Raw genomic sequence first — 25,960 nt, 5'->3', positions numbered from 1 at the left:
AACACAATCTATATGTAAAGCACTTTGGATTAAAGTGGTATATAAATGTACCACTTACCATTTAGATTGGACCCAAAGCGTATTCACTCTATTTTGTCATGACAATTTAGTTTCAGGTGTGAAGCTCCTTTGACCTGCTGCATTTCTCATGAGAGTGATGACACTTTTAGTAGGCTGGCCTCCATAAACAAAATGTAGTTTCTTCAGAGTCACACTTGGCTCCAGACAGGATGCAACTGATCTTCTTTCATTGGTCTGTATCCATTTTTAGGATAAACCTGGCCTCCCCCCTGTCCTTCTATACAATCTAGTGTTTACAAATTCCAGAGTATCAGAAAGACTAGAACAGGTGTGGGATCATTGCTTAATTTTGGCAATACTCTGTAGCATTTAAAGTAGGTAAAAGTTAATTAAATCAATATTGCTTCCTCAATGGGAAATTACAACACAAACACAATAGTGTTGTAATACATAATAGTAATGTTTTAACCGTCACTCAGACAGAATGGAACATTGTTATGGCCACTCAAAAGTGGAGCCCTAACCTTGACTGATGCCAGTAGAGGGAGGCTATGAATATTTGTGTTCATATAGGTATGCAGTATGCACTGCCCAAAATACCAGCCTAAGAGCCTATCATCTCACTTTCTCCCCTGGGACAAAGGAGCAGGTGACAACTCAGTGATTTAATTCACACAAATCCACTTGGCAGAAGAGGGCTCAGGCGCTCAGCACTCAGCAGCAGGGGACAGAGGTTGAGGAGAAATGTCTTTCTCACTTACAGTATAGTTCATACCATACCGTAACCTTGGTTACCAAGGTTAAGGTACCTGGTGAGAAACTGCAAATAGCCTACTTAACCTTTTTTTTTTGTCCATGGGACGAATTGTATATTACGTGTTAATGTTATGTGCCTTTATTTTTTATTTTTTATCTCACCCACAGTAGACCACAGACAGCTGTAGTCCACTCCTACCATAGAATACATTGCACAGGTCACGATGCGCATGCCCGACCCATCAACACCGGGAGAGGGAGGGGGGTACTAGCTAGTCAAGATCACTTGGAAGGATTTCCGCGCTGTGATTGGCCAACAACAGATTGCCATGGCTAGGAAACAAATGTAAGTAAATTAAAGTAATGCAGATCAGATGTATCCTGTTTTGGGCTTTTCTGAGCGACATCTATGAAGAATAGCTTATCTACCTCTAATATTACGAGATATTAACTGTAATTTCAAACGCTGAAACTGGTTCCTTCATAAAGTTGACAGCCAATTACGTCGCCTAACGAATTCGGGCTATGGGATCTAACCATAAAGTATGGGATCCTAACCTCTTGCATCACGAGCCTTCTCAAGCTAACAACTAGCCGTTGGTCTGTGTGTGATGTGCCACTGCCAACTAAAAGGCACCCATGACCGGCTAAACGTCAACGTGCCATAAATTAGCTGTTCAGTTTGTAATGTTGGCTAGCTGTACAGCCATAACGGCGTTTAAAGGTAGAGGGCATTGGCTGTAAATAACGGGACGTTTTATTTATGCATTTTTTTTTAATTTTGGGGCACATCTCTCCTGGTTCCGTCTTCTGTTATGGGGAGAGACTCGGAGGACAGACGGGCTCGCTGTCAGCAATGTCTGACTGAAAGCACCCTGACGGATGACTTGTGAGTGACTTTGCAGCAGCGGTAAGGATGGATGGAAATAGATGCAGCAGCAGTGACACATTGAGCATGTTGCGCCAACACCACACCAGTTAACCATTAGCTACTATTTAGAAATATGAAAACATGGCCGTTCAGGGTAATGATGATGAGACGGACACACTGACTGACTGCAATGCAGTGTAATGAGCTTTTCCTGCTGCTAGCGAGCCATGTGTTGAAATTGCTAACATTAGCCTCTTGACTAAATGCTGACTGACAGCCTCTGATGTTTACTAGGCTAGCTGGCATGTTAACTGTCCAGTTCGTACTAGAGCCGATTAGCTATTTCAGTTGCTCACCTATAAAGCTAACGTAATAGCTAGTTGTTGAGACGGTCTTGATTGGATCACAGCCCTCCATTCTGTCAGCAGCATATGTTGCCACCTAACCAAGTGACCCCGGCTGTTGATGTTATGTTAGTCTCTGGCTAACCTGCAGCAATACTTGTCATTTAACATAAACATTCCGATGCATTATGGTGATGGCATTCATTGCCTTTATTTTCCCCACTGTTACATGTACATCTAATAAAGTATTCAATCAATCAATGTATTTTTACAGATCAACTTAAAATTGAATCATGCCAGGAAAGTTGAAGGCGAAAATTGTGGCAGGGCGCCACTTGCCAGTAATGGACAGAGCCAGTGACCTCACTGATGCTTTTGTAGAGGTGGGTTAATAACATGTGTGTTACTAGAAAGAAATGGTTGCTTTGTCTAAGTGAAACTACGTGCTGGTTCTGTTGTTTGCTATTAATGAATTGTATCTTCCAGGTCAAGTTTGGAAACGTAACGTTTAAAACAGACGTTTATCCCAAATCCCTCAACCCACAGTGGAACTCCGAGTGGTTTAAATTTGAGGTAAACTGTCTTGAGCTTTGCTCTGTCTGCATACAAGGTGCTTGTTGTGATATAACATGATTGAAGCTTTTGTGGCTTTATTTATTCTATAACAGATTACACCGTGAGTGAATAACGTGCGTGTGTAACGCCTGGGACTCCCCTGTGAAAGTCCAATATCTTAACCACTAGACCAAAGGGATAACCCTATGGACCGGGGGAGATATTAGACTTATAAGTCATCAGGCTGAGGTCGCGAGCCACTTTACTACACATGCCTTAGCACTCCCTCCCCGCACCTGTCTCGTGTTGTTTTATTCCTCTCGATGTAGTCATTATACTTCACGACTCCCTCCTGCGCTGCCTTCGCTCTAGGTTGACGATGAAGACCTGCAGGATGAGCCGTTGCAGATCACCGTGTTGGACCATGACACCTACAGTGCCAACGATGCCATAGGGAAGGTGTACATCGACATTGACCCGCTGTTGTGCAGCGAGGCTGCCTCTGTCATCTCAGGCTGGTTCCCCATCTATGACACCATCCACGGTACAAGAACAAACCCATAATCTAACCATTGTTATCATCATATAGCCATCGTCATCTGTCGGTTCCTGATTATGAACGCGGCGACTGCCTGTCTCGTTTGCTGCCAGGTATCCGAGGGGAGATCAACGTGCTGGTGAAAGTGGACCTTTTCAATGACTTGAACCGTTTCCGCCAGTCCTCCTGTGGGGTCAAGTTCTTTTGCAGTGAGTCAGACACTCCTTTCTGTACACATACTGTAACTACTACTACGGTAGTGTTTGTGAATTGATGTGCAATAAGCACAAGTGATATTGACAGATAAACCTTTGATTATAAAATAGTTCAGGAATCATTTATTGTTTTGGAATGAAACCCTTACATATTATTTACAGACCAAATGTTGAACTGAACCATTGATACTTGAGTTCACTGGCTTAGTGGCTTCCCACATTGCATTGAGAATAGCATGCACATGACACAAAACATAGTCCATGTCATGGAAACAAGTATGAAATCCACTGGGGACAATGCATTGTGCATATATACAGAGTGGCAAATTTACTTTTATTATATCAAGTGATTTGATGTTCATGGCATTTGTGCCACTTATTTTGTATTAGCTACATGTGTTCCACGCTGCTACCGGGCAGCGCTGGTCCATGGGTTTGTGGAGGAGCTGGTGGTGAATGAGGATCCAGAGTACCAGTGGATCGACCGCATCCGAACGCCCCGAGCTTCCAACGAGGCCCGCCAAAGACTCATCTCTCTCATGTCTGGTAGGCTCAGCAAATCACAGTCCACATCCACAACACCAGACCAGAGGGAGTTCAACAATCCATGTGCAACCCAGATTCAGCACTAACAAGGGACTAAATTAATTTCACTCTTATGCCACAAAAATGTGGAACGCCCTACCAACAGTCATTAAGACATGCAAATACCTACAGACGTTCGTATCCTGCCACAACGTTATGCTGCTTTCACACGGACAGATGCAACTGATGCAAAGCTACACTAGTACACCTAGTCACAAACAGTGTCGTCGTTAAACAGCAGTATATCCCACTGGCAGCACCTGTCCGTTTATCTCTAGCACAACCACGAACGTCCAACACATATACAATGAATTACTCACCTAATGCTGCCTGCACGTTCCATGTTTAATTCCAGCGTGTGTAACCTACATTGTCTAAGTGACAGTTTTCATTTAGCGACTAGCACTTGGACAGCTCATCCATCGTAGCTTGTTTACAAGTGAAATGGACTTTCTGTGCAGAAACTGCCTCATCAAAATAAGAGCCACTTGTAATGATTAGTCAACACTAGTTTTATTTCTAAGTCTTCTTACAGGACGTTAACATCTCATTTGAGTTCCTTTTGAATGCCTGTCAGCATTCTCTAAATCCCTGTCTCTCAGCTGGTGCGCAAATGTGCCTCCATGCCTTTGATCTACCACGCACCAAACGTTTTGACGACGCATGCACACTGGCACACCGCTTGTGTGCACCCCGGCACACCGCTTGTGTGCACCCCTGTATATAGAAGTGTATATTTGTACGTCTCTAAATGTTATGATGAATTGAACATGGTGGACCCTATGGACAAGTGTAATGCTTTATTGTGTCGTTAACAGTTTTGTATTGAGTTGTGCTTGAAATGTATGGTAATTCTCCAAACTGTCAATAAATACTTCAATCAATCAAAAACACAGAAAAGTGTGACATTCGGCACTGCTGCAGTACCGAATGTCGCAGAGATCAGACCCTTAACCCTAGAACACTAAACCTTAATTTTGTCACACCATCATTAAACTCCAGGTATATTTTACCCGATATTATAAATTCCATAAGAAATACTTAATACAAAATTGAAGCTGATAAACGGGTACTCTTACCTGACTGGATGAAATTAGCAACCCACCAGAAAATGTATTTTCAGTTTATTATAGAGCTGGGGAGACGGGGAGACCCATGTTATTGAACTATATATATAATATATAGCATGATTACTACCTAAAAATATCACATGCTCTACCTTAGAAGGTAGAATTTTGAATTGTGTAATTCTAATAATAATATCTCGGATTTACAGTATATAGTGATTTTTAAGTACTCAAATTCGCTTTACATTGGGGAGAGAAGAAAAAACTCCACATCCCCATCCATGCTTCGAAGGATGGGAGGTTTCGTGGTTCCCCAGGTTCGGTGCTTGGATCTGGTCACTCCCTGCCCTGGAGGTTGGTGTCACCATATATGGAGGGTGGAGGAGGTCGGAGAGCTGGGGGGAGCCAGGTCGTTGAGTTAAGTGTCTGTATTGTAGGTGGTGAGCAGTTGGCTCTGTCTGGCATTTCATCCAATTATGATATTGGGCTACAGCAGAGGGGCCTCATTGCAGAGAGTGGAGGGAAAGAGCGTGCACCATGGGAAAACGGTCCGTACTGATGCAGCGTTTCCATCCAGCATATTTGGTCTGGTTGAGTGAAAAGTATTCCAAATGTTTATGACAGGTTTCCGCTAGACAGAAAGGTATTTTTAGTTGAGTGACCGGGTATTGAACAGATATATTTGAGACGCTTGAATTTGGACGCACTAGGCACTATAAAGGCGCTATATAAATGCACCATTTGCCATTTATCATTAGGGGAGCTGCAGAGGAAGATCGGTGTGAAGGTTTTGGAGATGGGCGGCAACGCAGTGGTGGGCTACCTGCAGTGCTTCGACCTGGAGGGAGAGTCTGGCATAGTGGTCCGGGCCATAGGCACCGCCTGCACACTGGACAAACTCAGCTCTGGGACTGCCCCCAACAGCGCCCCCAACAGCAACACACACATGCATCCTAACACAGCACCCGCATCCAACGCCTGTAATTCCCCCTCTAAGGACAGCAAGGAGTGAGTATGATCCAGCAACACCAAGGCATGGGCCATTGCATCTTATGTGTGTTTGAGTAGCATTGATGTGTGTGTATATATATTATGTGTATCTATTTCTTGTATTAAGTCCTGTGTGTGTCTCAGTATCTTTGGATCTGCATGTCCACTGTGTTACATTACGCAACTAACCACGCACACGTCTGTATCCTGAGACACACAGTCCTACACACAGACATTCCCCTCCCCACCTCCCCCCTTCCCTTCCCTGTCTGCCTCTCTCGCTCTGATTGCTCTTGCATGGCTCTTTGCTCTGCATGATCAGACACTGTGTGTACATTTTTTAGTTGTCGTTTGCCTTTGAGCCTTCTACCATCTGTGAAACTCTTTCTAGTCACAGCGTGATTATTCGATACCACTGGATTAGTTTTTGTGAACTTAGTCCAGCTAACGTAGGTCAAACTAGAGGTGCCCAGGGCATGTGCGCCTCTGCAGAGCTTAGTTTGAATATTTTGTTTGTGCATCAGTGTGTTTGAGATGGCGTGCATGAGTCGGAGATGGGAGTTCTTCAGCCGAGAGCTGCTGTGCATGAGTTTGTTGTTGTAAATGAATGGCTTTAATTCAACTAACAGCCGAGGCAGTTAAAAAGACAAGCTATATCTTTTCGTCTTCTTCTCTATACTTTGTTGCAAAGTGCAGTGTGTTGTGTTGTGATGTGATGTGTGTCTGTGTGTGTGTTTTTCTCTCTCTCTCTTCCTCTCCGGCTACTGCTGCGTTTGGATTGGTTCGTTTCTTGCTACCCGTGTCCCAATTTGGTACTCTCTCTCTTCCCCTCGGCGTGCTGATTGGCCCAGGTCCCCCCTGGCCCATGGATGTCGCTCCACCCACAACAGCCCTGTGCACTCGGCCTGCAGCGCCCAGAGGCTGTCCCAGAACTTCTCTGTCTCTGTTCCCACTCTCATCTTCACTGGTATGCAGAGACAGGGAAGGGTAACGGTTTAGCCAGCCAAGGATGTTACTGTTAGTCAGAGGAACCAGGAGAGCAGTCTTAAAATATTGACACTGGCTGTTGACAGACACAGGCATGCAGTATAAATAGAGATCTCGTAGCAACGTTTTGTGAAAAGAAGAGAAATGGGCTCTTGTCCGGACTTACCGGTGTGAGTTATTAAAAAGGCATGGACCACCCCCAACCCCCTCTCACCCTGACCTACCCATAACTCCCAGAGAGTTGATACAACAAGCCCCATATGCCCCAGCCTCTACTATTTCAGCGGTCCTCCTGTACTGTGTGTACTTTAGACCCTTAACTCCGATCCAGAGTGGTAGATCATCTGCATTTTCCGGTGGTTGCTTGAAGGATAGGAGAGCTTTTTGCCCTAAAGAAGGGTCTGCGATATCCATATGGCCACAGTGGCCTGGTCTGGCTTCACCCTACTGGGACACATGCTTCTGTTCATCCTCCCTCTTGTGTTCACTGATCCACCCCTTCTGAAAGTTTTTTTGTGTGTGTGCTTTCTTTCAGTTTTTTGCCACAATGCTTTTTTGGTCTAGTGATTTGATTTGTTACCTTGGTTGATTGTGTTTGTGTTTTTTGTGTACAGTACATTTTTGTTTTATGTTTTTAGTTTTTTTTACTTCATACTTCATCTTTTTGTTTTGCAGCCCAGCCAACTGTAGCACCTCAAACACATGTCAGATACGGCAAACAAGTCACACATATCCTAAAACTATATACCTAACCTCACAACTACACACACACACACACACACACACACACACACACACACACACAGAGAGGGCGAGGTGGTGGTGACTGACGTGTGCATGTGTGTATATGTATATATGTGTGTGTGTTCTCCCCTGGCAGGCCGGTGTTCAGTGAGGACCTCCCCTCATCCTCTGGCCCCCCCACCCCTTTCAGAGCCCTCCCCACCTCCTCCTCCCCTCCCCCCTTCTCACCCTCCAAGCCATGCAGCCGCCAGTCCTCCTCATCAGACACTGAACTCAGTCTGACGCCCAAGACGGGTAAGATGCCCACCCCACATCTCCGCCCCCCCATCATCCCTCCCAACAACACACACCTTGTTTAACAAATCTCACTGTGGTGCTGCTCCCTGGTTGTGGTTGTCCGACCTATGATTTCCAGTCTCATACATTTTTCACACTTTGATGTATATATATATTTATTTTTACGTGGTGTGTATTCTTGGTTTGCTCCAGCCTCCCACCATTTCGTCAGTGGCCTCATGCGTCTTCATCAGCGCTATATTGGCTTTTGTTTGGCCCAACACCATTGCATATGAATGCTCGTGTATTACTACACTCTGTCGCTAGGGCTGTTCTCGTTAAACCTGCACGCTGGTAGGGACGTGTGCACGCCAGTGAGTCCTTATCCTGAAAAGGAGGTTCAGCATGCTCTTGCAACCCCCAGTCTAGGCTTTCATATTGTAATTGCAAAAACATTAAACACAACGGGGATGGCAGTGAATCAGAAGAAATGCTTCTACTGCTACCAGGAACGCAATGTGATATTCTTATTGTATTATCGAACGGTACCCCCCCGCCCCCTGCCCCCAATAAAAGCTAGCATTTGTGTACAGTCGCTGTAGTAAGAAGACACACTGGGTCTCTAATGGTTTATTCCCCTCCACACCTCAGTTGGCCCCTATTAGAAGCACTGTGTCTCAAGAGGGCCCATTGTCAATCTGTCATTTCATCATTAGCAGCACTTATGGTTAATGATTGGAGAAAGGGACGCTTGCTCAAACTTTGTCCCCAAGGACAACCTGTCAACACATTAACCCAGTTCAGCCTCAAACGCTGAATAAGGAAAGGAACTACCACCATAATTTCCAGAAGGCATATCCAGCAGCCCCGACTGCCTCTTTTGTTCTGCTTCCGGAATGATTCTCGCCCTTGTGACTCTATTTTCCCCCTTCTCTATTTCTTCCTTATATAGCCTCTTGCTTTTCATCTCTCCTTCCCATTCTATTCTATAATTTCCTCTGCTTGCTCACAACATTTCTTAACTCTATCTGCATATCTCTATCATCTCCTGTGTCCTTTCTCATCTTCTCACCTCCCCTGTCTTTAGACTCCTCCCCCCCCCCCTTTTCCTATCCCCTCCTCACAATGCCTCTCCCTTTGTATTCTCCTTCTCTCATTTCCGTTTCTCTCCTTTGCTCACTTTCCATCAGTCTCTTTGCTGAGAAAGAGCGTGTCCTTCACTACCTTCAGTGAGGACCTGCAGCTGGCATCCTCCGGTACAGTAGGACCGCTGTGTGCGTCAAGCCATCACAACCCAACTGCACATTTTGAAAAGAGTTCCTTGTTGCAGTGCAATAATCAATACCTCTAACAAGGAGGGTGGCTGAAAAAGAGGATTAATAATGTGATTATTTGCAACTTTATTGGTGTGAACTCTATGGTTAGGGAGTAGCGACACTAACCCAATCCAACTGTACTGTTGCTCTGCCCCTGACGTGAATCTATACTACAAACAAGCTGACCTGAAATCCTACTGACACGTCTCTACTCCTGGCATGGTGTGGTTGGATGCGTTTTGTTAGGCATGTCCAGATCTTAGGCATATTTATACTATATCTTTAGGCAGTGTAGAAGAATGCAGGGAAGGTAGACTAGTCGATAGACAAAGATATTTATTGGTACAAGCATAGGAACACTAACATCGAAGATCATACATGCATGCATTTTATAAAAGAGTTCCTGTAAGCAGTGTCATAGTCAGCTGCGCTTTGTGTGTGAGGTGATTGAAGTGGCTCTCTTGTGTGATCAGGAATGGGAAGTGGGGGCAGTGCTGGGAAGGAGGCGGGGCCACTGAAGACGCTCCTCAGACAACAAACGCAGACGGCTCTGGAACAGAGGGTATGACACACACACACACACACACACACACACACACACACACACACACACACGGGGAGTGATGATTCTGCCCATGACATTTCCTTAATTGTAATGGGATTACTATATAATACACTGTTATCCACAGAATCAAGCACAGCTATTTAAGACGACACAACTTAATCTGTGCTCAACTGCAAACTCACTAATAGTTCTGAAATTCTTATATGGACAGAGATTGTATGACTGTGTGTGGGCGAATGTGTGTGCATCTACATTAAGAGCGAATAATCCCTATTTTTCTGTCCTCTCAATCATTCGTGCTACTCAGGGAGCGTCCTCCTCTGGTTTGTTATTAAACACTGCGGTATGTCTCGGCAGACACACACTGCTGTGAAAATTCTCTGATTCTCTCTCTCTCTCTCTTGCCACTTGTCCCCCTTACATCTTCACCGGCTGACAGCCACACACAGTCACAGTCAACTCCTCAGCCCTCCCTCTCTCCCCGGGTGTTTGTTGATCCAAGGTGGGAGTGGGGGTTGAGCAACATGGCAACACGTAACCTTTTGCTTCCTGGTTGCTTTGCACCCCACCTCACTCCAAAAGATCCACAAACCTTTTAATTGGGGTGGTTGGGAGTTAGAAGTTGGTCCCCTCAGCTTGGGAGGGGTGTAAGTGTGTGTGTGTTGTGTATGCTTTTGTTGAATGCCTTCCTCTACTTGACAGAAATAATTTAACACTCTTTTGGGTGCCTCCCTGTCAACAATGCTTACCAGCACGCTTATCATTTCACCATTGTCTTTTCTTCCCAAGTCTAACAAAGACAGTAGCCATAGGCTTCCTGGCACAAATGGTAACTCTGGAGAGAAAGGAGGACTAGTTCTACCTTCTCTCAACCTGCTTGATCCAGGCAGTTCATACTGTATAAATACATCCATATACTTGCATGGCTAAAAAACCCACAAACGAATTATTCCTCAGACAGCTCTCTGGTTCTTTGCAGTCCTAGATGTTTATTACTTGGAGTGCATAGAAACCAGTCATAGAAACGCATCTCGGACTTCATTCATGAAAAGTTATTGGATTTATGCTTAAACTTAATGTTAAGATGATTCCTCATGATACACTTAGCCTGACTCGTACAAAACAGTGCCACGATTCCGTTACTTTTTCGGTTTTGGATGCGCCAATGGAGTTGACATGCATATATGAAGTTGACATTGCACCCAGTGTGGATAATATGTGCAAAGAAGTTCTCTTCCTTGTGTAATTACTAATTTTGTTTGCTTTTGTTTTGTATGCTGCAAGCTTCTCTGTCAAACAGAAAAAAATTGACTTGTGACGCAACCAAGGTCACATACTGTATACCTTGTATCACATTAATATTAACATAACGTCATCCAAAATAACAGAATGTTTCGCCGCATGTGAATGTGCCTAAAAATCCAGTAAATGAGGAACGTCTTCATTATCTGTGTACTCAAAGCATGTAAAGCACTTTGTTGCAGCTCATCTGTATTAACGGTGTGTTTAAAAACATAGCTATTGCTCGCTCCTGAACAGTTGATGAGCAACTTGAGCATGCATACTAGCCACATATCATCTATGATCGGCACCATATTCTGAATTTTTACTTCGCCATACAATGTGCACACTGCACACTGAACGGTAACCGGAGAACCTGCCGGTTTTCCGACTCGCCGCAGTTTAGTGCATTTTAGTTTGACTTCACCTTTATTTAAATTGCATTGCATTGAATTGAGAGAGAGGATAGTTGTTTAGAGTTTACACTAGATGAAGTAGGAATGCTAAAGTAAATATAAACGGCAAAGTACCGAAACAATGTAATTCATTAGTAAGCAATATTCTGAAATATCATTGGTACTATCATTGGTATGTTCTCCGGTATTCCACTGAACAGGCTGTACACCTATACAAAACGAGATGGGGAAATAGAAGTGACTTAAAAACAACCCACGTAGTTACTAAAGATTAAATGTGATCTTAAGACCATTTTATGAATGAGGCCCCTAAATATATATTCCTAACTCTCCTTGTTTTCTGTGTGAATGCATGGACTTGTCTTGCGCATCTCTTGACTGGAGATGATAGACCAGCTGCCCCATTAGCATGAAAGTCAATTCTGGAACTCAGCCAGGACCAGGAGCCAGTTGCACCACCTCACCCAAACTTAGCCTACTTATAGCTTAAATGACTTAAGTCAAGCCATTTGGGCTATAACTAGGCTAAGTTTGAACTTAGTGTGAGGTGGTGCAATTGGCTACAGGACCCTGTGGATGTGTGACCTGCTGGAATCGGATTTAGAAAGATTGGATCGATTGCAACAAATCAATATAACCCAAGTCTTATAGAATAGAATTTATTCCGTTTCAGTCCGTACCCTTCAGATCTCTTTTGAATGCTTTAGTTCCAGGTTAAACTTTTCACATTTGTTAAACTTAGGCTACAGTGGAGCAAGTGGAGTAGTCTTGGTCGCATGGGAATGTTCAGTACCATTTCACTCAACCCTTGATGCACGTGGGCCCTTTTCTTCATTTAGGGATAGGGATAATGTTGTAACTCCACCTTGCTCTACTCTTAATCATACAGCATTGCTGATTTTGTTTTGCATTTTGACAAGACAAAATGACTTAATTTGTATATTGTTATTTGACATGCTTGTAGATCTAAGACAGTGGTGTTCAAGTGAATAGACACTTTGTTTTTCAAATAGACAAAGGAAATTGGCTGGAGCCTACTCACTTTTGAGCCTTAGGGAACATTTTTCAACATTTTCCACACCTCCAAAACCGATAAAAGATACATCCCAAAAAAAGCATTTTTCTGTCTTTTTTCCCCCCAACGAGTTAGATGTTTATTAGGCTGGTGAACTATACTAGTAAATTAGCACACAAATATGACATTCAAAATAGCTATTCAACTCAAATGAAAAACGACATGAGAACAGATGTGTTGGGCTTAGGTATTCTGCCAATGTAATGTCGATTGTCATGAAATATGCCAGAAAGTTTGATGAACTCCTGTTCATATATTTAGGCAGGGAGACAGAGTAGATCTCTGCTGATCACAGATTTTGACCTCTTACAATGTGGTGTTGGACATTTGTCTACAGGAATTCCCCTTCTTCACCTTGACATCTTTTCCGCCTGGCTTCCTTGTTCATGTCGGGGGAGTGGTCAGCGCTCGCTCCGTCAAACTGCTGGACCGCATACACAACCCCGGTGAGTCAACGCAAACAACACAGCCTCACTAGGTGGCTGGTCCATTTCCCTAGGAGGTCTGGAGCAGGTGAAAGTTGTTCCTAGTTCCACATTCAATCTACAGTAGCACATTAATTATCTGTCTGGAGCAGGTGAAAGTTGTTCCTAGTTCCACATTCAGTCATTCAATCTACAGTAGCACATTCATTATCTGTCTGGAGCAGTTGAAAGTTGTTCCTAGTTCCTACATTCAATGTAGCACAGAAATTATCTGTCTTGCAAAAAACAGTTGGCACTGCTGTAGCAGAAAACTAAAAATTTTGGACAGTATAGTTTGGAAGTAGACATGGGCAACTTCCACCGCGTGTGACCGACTAACATTTATTTATGTTGTCACTCAACTGTATGTGCCATTATGTGGTATAGCTGTCTTTTGTGTCAAATATTGCATACTATGGTGCTGCCCTCTGGAGGTCAGGCGTGGTAGGAGTGCATGGCTCTGGTTCGCTGCTGCTTCTGCTGTGTTGTTTCATTGGCTGCAGGTGGTGCTCTGTTGAGGTCCTACATGTGGTGTCTCTAAATGCCTTTTCCAGTGGAATGCCATAATATTGCTGGATAACTGTACCTAAATTGCCAGCATAGGCAGTGGAGAGCCATTCCCACATTGCCCCTTTATGTGTAAATGCAATCATGTCACTATTCCCACATTAGATGAATGTTTGTAATAGGTATAATACGTAATGCTTTTGGCATTTGAGGATGATTAAAACATGTAATTGGGATGAACTGAAAAAATTACAATTCTGCAGGCTCGCAGACTGACTAATGTAACTCTGCTCCAGTTACCAATCTCTGTCTCTCTCTCTCTATGAACACAAAGTACAGAGTGCTGGAAATGCCAATTTGCATCGTAAACATTTTCTTATGGACCGGTAGTATGAGGTATTTTGTCAACAATTTTGCTCCGCTGGCGAACTCCATGCTATAATCCCTTAGACTCTCTTAGACTTACACCAACATTGTTTTTATTAAGTTTTATGAAGCATTTTGGTAGAACAACAGTATGCTCACATAACTACTGTAACGTTTCCTGATGTTACCGGTAAACTGATGCTTTTCATTCCCAATCCAGCTGCAGAAGAACATTTGTGGTAATACTAATAAGTCATGGTAGAGAGTTTGGTGGTGTGAAATGAACCGGCATTTGAAATCTGCGCCACTACCACTCCAGAGTGAACATTTCCAACAGATTACTGGCTTTATATGCGAGTGGGAAATGGGTTTTAGTGTCTACTGCTGCCCTATTTGGTACAGTAGGGTTCATCATTCCTGTCTTGAAATCCAACTGTTGTTATTATTCAGGCTTTTATTAAAGACTTACATTAAAGCTAGCAGGACATTTTCATGTGACGTTAAGCGCTTGTCTTGAGCAAGAATTAGGAGTTAGCTCAGTAACATTTGCATGATAATACACTAAACACTGATACACAACAATCCCCCATACCTGGACAACAGACAAAAGTACCCATTAATAGGTTGTTTCTTGAGACTATTGTATGGAGAATGCTGTGAAGGGTAGTGCTGATGGATGGGCTGGGTTCAAATGAGCATGGTTTTTTTCAGGGATGAACAGTGATGGCCACTGAAAATCAGTTCATTCTGTGCCCATTCTTCTCCCTGAGATCCATGGATTTGACCAAAAGTATGGCCTCTGCTGCCTTCTTTTTAGCCCACACTCGTTCTCTTGCATAGTTTCCACTCCCTAATCCCAAACGGCAGGTTTGGCTAGTTACCACTCCCTGATGTGTACCGTAATTTCCGGACTATAAGCCGCGGCTTTTTACCCATGATTTGAACCCTGCAGCTTATACAACGGTGCGGCTAATCTATGGATTTTTACAGCTAACGCAGAGCCATCTCAGGCTCTGAGCTAACGTAGCTGCGGCTTATAGTCCGGTGCGGCTTATAGTCCGGTGCGGCTTGTATATGGGATTTTCCCTAAATTTGGCTGGTGCGGCTTATATTCAGGTGCGGCTTATAGTCCGGAAATTACGGTATATACAATCTACAACAGTTTTTTTTATTAACTGTAAACAATTTACGATTCCGTCCGTATCAGTGCATAACTCGGACGGCGCTGAGTCGACTCTAGCGGACTTCGTACCGTTCGGCACGGAGGCTTGCTCGCCTGCGAGCTGCGGCTCGCTCGGCGGTGCTTCTCGACGATGCTCAAGTCCGCTCGAGACGGCGCGCCTCCGTCGTTCTGTTTTTTGCCCTGGGACGACGAATGCCTAAACATAACCTTAATCCTAATAATTTGCGATGCATTTAGATAAGATAAATAAACGGCGTCGTGACGGGTTTCGATCCTGAGGCGCTGGGATTGGAAGTCTAATGTTTGCATGTCACGGTTCCATCTGGTATTACAGGGTTTGGGGAGTTATTCGCTATGTTGAAGGTCAAGTTTAGTCGCTTGTCTACCACACTTTTCAGCCGTGAGGTCTTATTTTGAAGAGCCCAAAAGCTGATTCGGCAAACTGGAAGTAAAAATCTTTAATTTCCGGGGCAGCCGCTAGTTACTTTCACTTTCATCAGAAGCGCTGATGTAGTAACCGCGAGGTCGCAGGGAATTTTTATTGAGCTCCTAAAACATCGATGTTCTGTATGATCACCTCAATCTGAGAAAAACGCTGCTAAAGATCGTCTCTAAAGAGTGTGGACGGAGACAAAATATTCAATGTCGTCACAATGCGGAAGTAAAGCGTTGCCAGGCGACTGAGACGCCAAGAACAGCTAAATATCAGACTGGCGGTTCTGGATTAATATTAATAACTGAATAAGTCGTCCAGTGTTAATCTTGGTGATATGTGACTTTTAATAAAACTCCAATGTCGTCTTTAGAAGAAAAGGACTTAAGGTTGTCCGCTCATGTGAGAGGCACTTCTGTGTGCGTCACACAAGGGTGTGTCTGACCAATCAGAGGTAGGCGGGGTGTGTCTTTTCGTAACACAGTCGTAGAATGTATATACAGTACACCTCCCTTTGGCTCACAGAGACCTGAGAACAGCCCTGCTCCTCCTTGTTGCTGTCTTGCATTGATTGCGTCAGCCATAGAATAACATGAGTGTAGACTCATGCATGCTCCTTCTATCACCCTTAGTAGTATATAGCTTTTTTTCCCTCGCTCAGTCTTTCTTAAAGCCTGTATATTTTATTTTATTTGTTCTCATCTCTTTCCCTTTCCTTTCTGTTTGTTTTTTAGATTCAGTCAGTAGGCCTGACTGTCTTCACGTAGTGACCTTACTTTATGAGTGCTGTCGTCCTGTCGCGTTGTGCTCGTTTGTTAGTCTGTCTGTTCTTTTCTTTGCTCTCTTCTTCTTCTTCTCTTTCTCTTTTCTCTGTACTAACGGTGTGTTCTGGCCCAGCCTTGGGTAACACGCGCTCATACAAACTGCTAGACTGGAATAGTGTCACCGCAGGTATTCCCCCCCTCTTCCCAGATTATTATTATTATTTATTTATTTTTTATTGCTCTCATCCTCACAGAAGAGACGGCAGCTCAGTGAAATGGGGGTTGGGGGGGATATACAGTCAGAAAGCAAACAAGTGAGCGGGGCTGTCCCTTTCTCAGCCCTCGTGGTAGTACATCCACTAAGGAACCTCAATACGACGTGACGGACGCTTGGCTTAATCGCTGAACTTTGTTTGATTCAGTGAGCTGCCATTCTCCTCGTGATGATCCATGTGTGTGTGAGCGATGTGCGGAGCATGCGCTGTTGTTCCCCCCCCCCCCCCCCCCCGCCCAATCCTGCTTGCAGACGCCTCTAAACTCTACCCCCCACCTGCACCGCAGCTATCACCTGACACCTGCTGCCCCCACCCAAGAGCTGACCCTAAAACGCTTTCACCCTCCAAACATCTGCATCGTGATCCAAAGTTTATCCTGCCTAGACCAGAGAAGGTTTAGGAGGTTTACGCTCTTACAAGAAGAGCCACACTAACCAGGATGTACATCCCTGACTCACCAGCACGTATTTATACTGGAGGGAGAGAGACGGGGAGAATGGTGTACATTAGAGTTGGACGTTTTTTAAACCGTCAAAAAGTCCCTCAATTCATGGTTTCGTTACATGGTTTAATTGGGTGATTAAAGGAATACTTCAATACCCGGTGAAGTATTCCTTTAAAACAAAAACACATTGCATGGGGATAGACACGGCTGATCTACAAAGTTCCTGCAGTACCACACTGCACCACAAATTCAAACTGCATTTCTAGGACCCTAGTTGATGTCTTGAGTCTTAATTCCTTGAAATGTAGGATATAACACTAAATCACTGAACAGAAGGTTGAACAGTACCCGTTACAATTACAACAGACGTGTCTGTTAACGACCGTCTTGATGTTCTCCATCCAAAGGTTTTCTGCAGTGTCGATGTGTATGTTTTCTTCATCCAGACACGCTATGTTTAACAACTTGATGGATACTACTGAAACGCTTAATTATGGATCCTGCCGCAAAAGAACAAGGAGGCGTGGCCTTTGCTCTTAGAGGCAGGCCCACGGCCGTCTTGAGTGACAGGCTGTCAGCCAGGCAGGCAGGCACCGCTGTTAAGAACACAAGCGCGATGCGTTTTTAACAGAATAGCGTTGTTACTTCGTATTTTAACATTTTCTTAACAGAATATAGTTGTTACTTCGTATTCTAACGCGAGGCCCTGCCGCCCTACACAAGCGATCCGTTTTTAACATAACAGTAGAGGTGTTCAGGCATTAACGCGAATAGAAACGCCAAAGTGATTTCTTGATTTCCTCGTATGAGAAGCATTGGTTGGAACTTGGAAGTGACATTACACAAGCTTCCGTTTTTAACGTGTATTAGTTTTAATAGATATTAGTTCGTATTTAACGCGATTTAACTCTTGGGATATTTGAGCCACGGACCATGATTTAGACCCCAAACGTACAATTTTGTCCACAATTCCATGCTGTATTGATGTGGTACCATAGGAGAGAGACACAAACGTTGACCAATAATAACAGTATAACTCTTGAGTGAAAGATCTATAAGGGTCCATTTGCTTACCAACTCTTGATCATTTATCTGGGGACCACCTGAAACCCAATAGGATCATTTATCTGGGGACCACCTGAAACCCAATAGGATCATTTATCTGGGGACCACCTGAAACCCAATAGGATCATTTATCTGGGGACCACCTGGAACCCAATAGGATCATTTAGCTGGGGACCACCTGGAACCCAATAGGATCATTTAGCTGGGGACCACCTGGAACCCAATAGGATCATTTAGCTGGGGACCACCTGGAACCCAATAGGATCATTTAGCTGGGGACCACCTGGAACCCAATAGGATCATTTAGCTGGGGACCACCTGGAACCCAATAGGATCATTTAGCTGGGGACCACCTGGAACCCAATAGGATCATTTAGCTGGGGACCACCTGGAACCCAATAGGATCATTTAGCTGGGGACCACCTGGAACCCAATAGGATCATTTAGCTGGGGACCACCTGAAACCCAATAGGATCATTTAGCTGGGGACCACCTGGAACCCAATAGGATCATTTAGCTGGGGACCACCTAAAACCCAATAGGATCATTTAGCTGGGGACCACCTGAAACCCAATAGGATCATTTAGCTGGGGACCACCTGGAACCCAATAGGATCATTTAGCTGGGGACCACCTGGAACCCAATAGGATCATTTAGCTGGGGACCACCTAAAACCAAATAGGATCATTTAGCTGGGGACCACCTGGAACCCAATAGGAACGCTATTCTGTTAAGAAATGCATCGCGCAATGTTTTCTAAACGGCGGTGCCTGCCTGCCTGGCCTGGCTGACAGCCTGTCACTCAAGACGGCCGTGGACCTGACTCTAAGCGCAAAGGCCGCACCTCCTTGTTCTTTTGCGGCAGGATCCATAATCAAGCTACTGCAACAGGTTGAACCATGTTGTACTATCTACTATGTCTCTGATCAAAGATAAAAATGTAATCCACAATGGAAGCAAGATTGTCCTTTGAAATACAACTTGACATATTAATAATATGCGTTTAATCCATTTTGAACTTCATATTGCATCTCTCAGCAATGCTAATGTTGCTAATTGTATATGCTCTGCTGCTGTTATAGGGAAACTGAAGCATGGGCTCTAGAAGCATGGCTCTAGACTAGCCGTAACCTTGCATCACCAGATTTTCTACCGTGTGATCCGGTCTCGGCCATGGAAACCCGAAAATGGAAAAAACTGTGGTTCAGTTCCGTTTTTTTTTGGCGCTGCTTTGTTTTGGTTCTCCCAATCCCCATGCTGAATCGAGTATAACTACTAGTCTCGCCAGTCGCTACGAGTTGGAATAGAAGATGGATATACCAAACAAACTATTCCTATAAGCTAAACTACGCTGCATCAAGGGCTTTAGTGGGTAGGCCCTAAATTGATGATGCACTTGATCGCGGGGAATTCTTTTGCGTAATTCAGGTTCCGGTCTGGTGATTCCAGCCTGATGACTACAAACCAGTGACTACAACATGATATAAGCTATTTCCGCTCCCAACTGGATCAGAAATCCGAAAATGGAATTGATCGCAGGCTAGACTTGCCGTAGGTTCTACCGTAAAGAACCCTAAGGGTTTGTATGAAATAATATGAAATAATATAGTTTTGAAACTAACCCGTTGCAAGCAAACAAACAAGGTATATGGTTTTACCGTCAGATCGCCCAACCCTAGTGTACATGATGTACATCGCTGACTCACCAGGCTGTATTCATACTGGAGGGAGAGAGAGACAGAAGAAGGTGGAGCACCGTGGAGGGAATCTGTGATTGGGGGAAATTATCACGGTGGCTGCAATTTAAAAACCTAAACCAAGCCCTTGGGGGTGAATGAGATGCGGTCAATGAGCATGCGCATAGTCATGTGCCTGGCCTGTGTGACATGCCACTTTTGTTTTTTCAAAGGAGCTCAACCAAGACCATGGTGGGTCTTTAATACGCCTGACCATTATTACTCATGTTTAGTTTTTTTTATTCCCCTCTCCTTATCCACTCACTCCCTCTCTCACAAACAGCTGTCTTTCTCTCTCACTATCTTTGTCTGTCTGTGGCTCTGCCAGCATGTAGCCTACTTGGAGAAACATGGGGCACAGCTCAATACTCTAATGTGGCTTCCTCACAATCTTTTCTACACACTGATGCAGCACGACATGAGCAAGTGAATATACAAACCTTTGCAAGATCCTGGTTGAGTAAAATCCTTACAACCAGTGTGAAATCAGACTGATGGCCTTTTGGAACAGAGCCTCGTTTGAATATTGAGATACGCCCATGTTTTAGCCTTCACGAGTATGTCCATGACTATGATGAAGGCTGAATGCCAACAAACTATGAAACATCCTCTTCCTTGTCTCTTCACCTCATCAACCGGGCTGAAAACATACCTAATTTGTCTCACTATTTTAACAAGCTACCAGATTTTCAGAATAGGACTTCCAAATGTTGACCTTTGTCATTAGAGTAGCCTAATATCCTTCCTTCCATGCCAACGTTGTATTTGTTATCATTTGTCTGTTGGCTGACATGCATTTTACACCCTGATTGTTACATGCCTGTTAGGGGGGCACAATGACGAAAGGAGACAAGGAGAGGAGACTTTCAATAATGAAGGAGAATCCAGTTGGGCTGGTGATTAACATGCACATGTGGAATGCCAATAAAATCAAATGCACACTAACCTAACCACTGACTTTGCCTTCATCATTACCATTGTTTTAAGTCAACTCTTTCCCCATTATCAGGTTTTATTTACAAGCTGATAATTGGTTAAGTGGTTTTGGCTTGCTATGATGCCCCATTTAATCACTTGCAAACGTTTTGTGTATTTGCTGTTAAGTCAAGGTATAGTCAGTCTGAGCACTACTTTGATTGGGGAACACCTCATTGTGTCAGAAATGGTGTATAATGCTGTCGGTTTATCATGACAGTTTTTAATTAGCTTATTTTCAGTCAGATGTGGAAGTCAATCAGAGAGTTGAGGTGAGAACACGTTTGACACAGTGTCGTGTGTGTTTCAGATGAGCCAGAGACTCGGGATGCATGGTGGGAGGAAATTCGCCAGGAGATCAAATCTCATGCCAAAGCTCTGGGGTGCCATGCTGTGGTGGGATACAGTGAGAACACCAGCATCTGGTATGTAGACACACAATTATGGCATATGGGTCATTCTACGAAAACGTGCCATTTTGTCGCCTTCCCGCGTCTGAAACGGTTGAGAAAGACGGACCCAGACATGGACCCAGGGACAAACATAGCTCCGTAATGGAGTGGTTTCACCACTCAAAAAAGACAAAATGATAAAATCAATTGTTAATTAAAAGTGACCGGTTATCCACACCATTTTTTGTAATATAAAATATTTTGTTTTGATAACATTTTCTTACAAAATAAGATGCTGTTGGTTAAACACTGAAAATTAAAAATGGCACGTTTTCGTAGAATGACCGATATATATTTTAAGAGGGACTTTGGATGGATTTGGCTGACATGTATTTAGTTTTACACTGTATTTGTAGCATTTGTGCATGCTTTTTTACCCCCTTTCTCCCCAGTTTTTGTCATTATGCCAATTGATTCCAACCAAAACACAGCTGTGTTGTCCGTGTCACTGCTGTTGTAGCCTACTCGCACACCTGCCAGTGAGAAGCCCCCTGCGGGGGACGTATAACCTCCCACCCACCAATCCCTAGTGCAGACAGATGCCACCCCAGCCTATAAGAGTAGACTGCATGCCTGGCTTCCCTACCCAGAACACAGGCCAATTAGCCCTTCCGCCCTTCGCTAAACCCCAACCCAAAAGCAACCTTTGCTAAGGATGGCAAGTAGGGTTGCCGTGATCGTGATCGGGACATCACTATTATCAATATTATATTCATATTATGATATTAGACTGGATATTGTCTGGGACTTTGGATGTTGTACTATTGTGGTACGGCATATGTGTCCTATAAAAATATAAATAACGGATCGGGACAGATACTCAAAATCAAATGATCGGAATTGGATCGGGAGCAAAAAAACGTCATCGGGACATCCCTAATGGCAAGCTTTCGTCACCTCACGGCTGTCAGTGTTATTTTGCATGGCTGTGTTGTTGAACACATACCGTTGGGACAGTTACATGACTGACCCATCCAGGTGATTGCAAAATGGCAATAATACTATTCACTGTAGTCTTACCGTGCATTACCGGTACTCACAATTCTCCTGTGTTAGTTAGTCTAGTTTATTGAAATAATGTCATGCACATTTGTCCAGTGCATAGCCTAGATTTAGAAGACATTTTGAAGGTCTTGCTTTATATGGAGAAATCATTTATTAATCATTTATAAATCATTTTTTAATCATTTAACATGCATCTCAATAGGTGAGAAGGACAGCTTGCCATCGCGTGTGTGGGTGGGTGAGTCTTAGCGAAGGGCTAATTGTGTTCGTATAGACAAAGTGTTTGTATCGACAAAGCCAGATGCACCACGGTGGATTCGAACCCAGAACCTCTGTGGTGGTGGGCAAGCAGTTCACCTGAGCGCCCCTGGTTTTTACACTGAAAAGGACTAAACCCATTTCAATAAACTTGACTTAAATGCCATAGAGTAGAGTAGACCTCTCCTGACCTTCTCCCCTCCTTCTCTCACCATTTTCTCTCTGCTTCTCTTCCTCTTCTCATCCTCTACACAGCGAGGAGGTGTGCATCCTGTCGGCAGCGGGCACAGCGGCCATCTTGAATCCTCGGTACATGCGTGAAGGGTGTCTGGATATTGGGAGCGGCGATCAGAGGTGTGTGTGTGGATGAATGCATTTTGAACACAATCCCTTAGTATGTGTGGCTGATAATGGACAGCAAGGGCCCATACAAGTCTGTGTTCTTTCCAGGTTTGAGGACCCGGCTCCTCCCTCCTGTGGGTTTTGTCACATTCCATACGACGAGCTCAACATGCCGTTCCCCGCCCAGCTCACCTACTGCTACCACTGCCGGCGACAGAAGGTCTAGCACACACACACACACACGCACACATACAGTATATGCATGTACACACCGAACACAAACCGGTGAATAAAGTGTGAATTGCTCTGTGAAAGGTTCCTGATGTGCTGTTCACAACCATTGACTTGCCACAAGAAGCAGCTGTCACAGGGAAAGGCTGCCTCATCCAGGCCAGGTGAGATATTCAAACAAGACAGACACATGTAAAGTTTCTACACGTGTAAAGACTTGGTTACATTAATTTCAGTTTTGGGAGCGATAACTACCGGTAAACACTCAAAATATACAATTTCAATTATATCACGTATGATTACTTATTCTCTAGAACATTTCCTCTAAATGAGCACATTCTACAATTGTAAGCTGCTTAGTATTGAATAGAATTGCGTCCGTATCTTCCTCTTTGGCACTGCCATGAAATCTGTGTGCGTGTTGTCTCCCAGACTGTGCCGTTTAAAGAAGAAAGCCCAGGGAGAGGTTAATGCCACTGCCATCTCCAACCTGTTGCCCTTCATGGAGTATGAGCTGCACACGCAGCTGATGAACAAGTTGAAGTTGCGGTGCATGAACGCTCTGTTTGGACTCCGCATCCAGATCAGCATCGGAGAGAACATGCTTCTGGGCCTTGCTGTGAGTTAATGTGTTGTTGTATTGTGCTATCATGGTGATGGTAGATTCACCTTTAAAGTTGTTGGCATTTTGAAAGAGTGGGTGAAGGTTAAATGGTGCATTTATATACTGTAGCGCTTTTATCCAAAGCGCTTTACATAGATTGTGCATTACATTCACCCATTCAAATACACAGGAAACCATGCAAGCTGGTTGGTGCAAGGCAGCAATTAGGGGTTCAGTTGCTCAAGGACACTTCGACTCTGGGAGAGCCTGGGTTTGAACTGGGAACCTCACGGTTTTCCCAGCCTGCTGTTCTCCCGGCCACTCTACCCCTGAGCCACTGTCGCCCAGTCTAATATCCTGCTTAAGGACATTTCAACAGCTCACTGCAATCGGGAAGTCAGTAATGGATGAATTTCATACGTTGTGTGTGTTTGTGTGTTCAGTCTGCTACAGGTGTGTATCTGACAGCCCTGCCTGCACCAGGAGGGATCCAGATTGCGGGCAAAACCCCCGGTGACTTGGCTAATGAGCAGCACATCTCCACCATCCAGAAACGTATCAATGACACCATCGCCAAGAACAAAGAGCTGTACCACATCAACCCACCGGTGAGTGTCTGGCTGCCATTCAGACACCACACATGTGTGGCGCGAAGGATGATATGATTTTTAACAATGGGCTCTATGCATACACACTATTTTGGAAAGAACTTGGGCCCCTACCCTACTTCCCTCACAGGTCTTACTGATGATACTAATGAAGGCTCTGTTCCATTCTGGTCAAACGGAGTCAGGGTGCTGCTATTGTGCAGGTTGGCTCACTGGAAACACTCTGCTACACCAGAGGGTCTCAAAGCTTCCTTGAGTTTCTTCTAAATGGACCTGTAACTCTGTAACTCTGAGAGTGTACAAATGGAACCAAATGGACCCTTATGGTGATTGGGTCCATTTGTACTAGAGTTATAGGGTTAATTGAAATGTAAACGTTTGAGAATCACAGTACACTAAATGGAACAGAGTCCAGTATCATTAGTAACACCTGTGAAGGAAGTAGGGAAGCGGCCTGGAAGTATCAATAATTATTCTGTGTGCATAAAGCCCATTGAGCCATCAATAATCTGTTCTTTTATACACACGATGTGCTGTATACACGTCGTGATGAATCTCTCCCTCTTCTCCCTCCTTCCATTAAAGAAAATATTTGCCTTGGACCCCGATGTGTTCCGCGGCATAAACATGGTACTGAGCATGACTGGGTTCGGCTGTGAGGCACAGCCACGCATGACTCCTTCGTCCGCTCTTATTAATCACATTTCTACACTGACAACACTGTTCATAGTCTCGCGTGGCCAGACTGTTGCCTCTCGCAATTTTAAAATGCTTCCGTCATACAGTCTGGAGAACAGAAGCTCATGAGTAAGCGATAAAGCGGATGCGACGCATCCCGTCACATGGTGCAGCGGCAAAAACAAGTCCTACAGTACTTGAAGCAAAACAGCCTGTTACTGTTGATTGTTGAAGCTAGTTCATTTTTGCCGTTATTCCTTCTTTCACTAGTTTTGTTCATTTCATGATACTTTTCTGTGTTAAACTATCCGCGTACAAATAACATAAATCTCCCACTCGTATGACTCTATGCTCCCGTCTCGCATAGCAGTGGGCATGGTTTTCTGGACTTCTGAAATTGACCATTAATATTTCCCATAGAGATTTACAAAAATATTTATATCAATTATTTTAAGCCTAGAATTCTGCGGCCAGACATCCAGGATCCTGGTGAGTCAACACCTTTGATTCTGTGAAGAAAGAAAAATGAAAACCACTAAACAAAGGGTATTTATTAAATGGGGTAATTCATTATTAAAACATTTCTTTTCACAGAATCAGGTTTTATGGTCATGATTCATCAGGATCCTGGATGACTGGATTCTAGACTTAAAATAATTGTTATTACTGGTAATATTTTTGTATTGATGAATGAATGGCCAATTTTTCAGTGAGTCCAGAAAACCATGCCTACTGCTATGACCTATAGCACTACAGTTCTGTGAGCACCGCGTCGTGATTGGTCGAATATCTTTCCGGTCTGAGCAGCAGAGACGGCTTCCATTACTCAGCTCTTGGGAGCTGTAGTTCCAGACTCTATAGCATTGGGAGATTGTGGAATAGTTGTCTGGCTACGTGAGACTACACTGTTCATAACACAGCTCAATGTGGGGCCAACAAGGGAAAATGGGACAATGAGTGCAACCCA

General features: G+C 44.1%; 1 protein-coding gene across 4 annotated transcripts in view; it reads left to right on the top strand.

Moving 5' to 3' along the window:
• The first annotated feature begins 1,384 nt into the window (after nucleotides 1–1,384).
• Nucleotides 1,385–25,960, top strand: part of c2cd5 (C2 calcium dependent domain containing 5) — a 36,883-nt gene continuing 12,307 nt past the window's right edge. Inside the window, exons 1-18 of one of the 4 annotated variants that reach the window (XM_083763763.1) lie at nucleotides 1,385–1,687; nucleotides 2,267–2,375; nucleotides 2,479–2,565; nucleotides 2,920–3,091; nucleotides 3,199–3,294; nucleotides 3,691–3,846; nucleotides 5,711–5,960; nucleotides 7,810–7,967; nucleotides 9,140–9,205; nucleotides 9,739–9,827; nucleotides 12,940–13,048; nucleotides 21,126–21,240; nucleotides 22,786–22,884; nucleotides 22,981–23,092; nucleotides 23,188–23,267; nucleotides 23,536–23,722; nucleotides 24,151–24,315; nucleotides 24,901–24,945. In XM_083763763.1, the coding sequence (XP_083619889.1) occupies nucleotides 2,286–2,375; nucleotides 2,479–2,565; nucleotides 2,920–3,091; nucleotides 3,199–3,294; nucleotides 3,691–3,846; nucleotides 5,711–5,960; nucleotides 7,810–7,967; nucleotides 9,140–9,205; nucleotides 9,739–9,827; nucleotides 12,940–13,048; nucleotides 21,126–21,240; nucleotides 22,786–22,884; nucleotides 22,981–23,092; nucleotides 23,188–23,267; nucleotides 23,536–23,722; nucleotides 24,151–24,315; nucleotides 24,901–24,945 (2,076 nt within the window). In that variant the 5' untranslated portion in view covers nucleotides 1,385–1,687; nucleotides 2,267–2,285. The remainder of the gene's footprint in view (nucleotides 1,688–2,266; nucleotides 2,376–2,478; nucleotides 2,566–2,919; nucleotides 3,092–3,198; nucleotides 3,295–3,690; nucleotides 3,847–5,710; nucleotides 5,961–7,809; nucleotides 7,968–9,139; nucleotides 9,206–9,738; nucleotides 9,828–12,939; nucleotides 13,049–21,125; nucleotides 21,241–22,785; nucleotides 22,885–22,980; nucleotides 23,093–23,187; nucleotides 23,268–23,535; nucleotides 23,723–24,150; nucleotides 24,316–24,900; nucleotides 24,946–25,960) is intronic. The other 3 variants (XM_083763765.1, XM_083763764.1, XM_083763766.1) reach the window with 3 other exon arrangements.

This window comes from Protomyctophum parallelum, assembly GCF_964188405.1.
Source record: "Protomyctophum parallelum genome assembly, chromosome: 4".
In the NCBI taxonomy this organism is placed as follows: Eukaryota; Metazoa; Chordata; class Actinopteri; order Myctophiformes; family Myctophidae; genus Protomyctophum; species Protomyctophum parallelum.
Note: the sequence above shows the minus strand (reverse complement) of the source record. Positions and strands in the feature narration are given on the sequence as shown.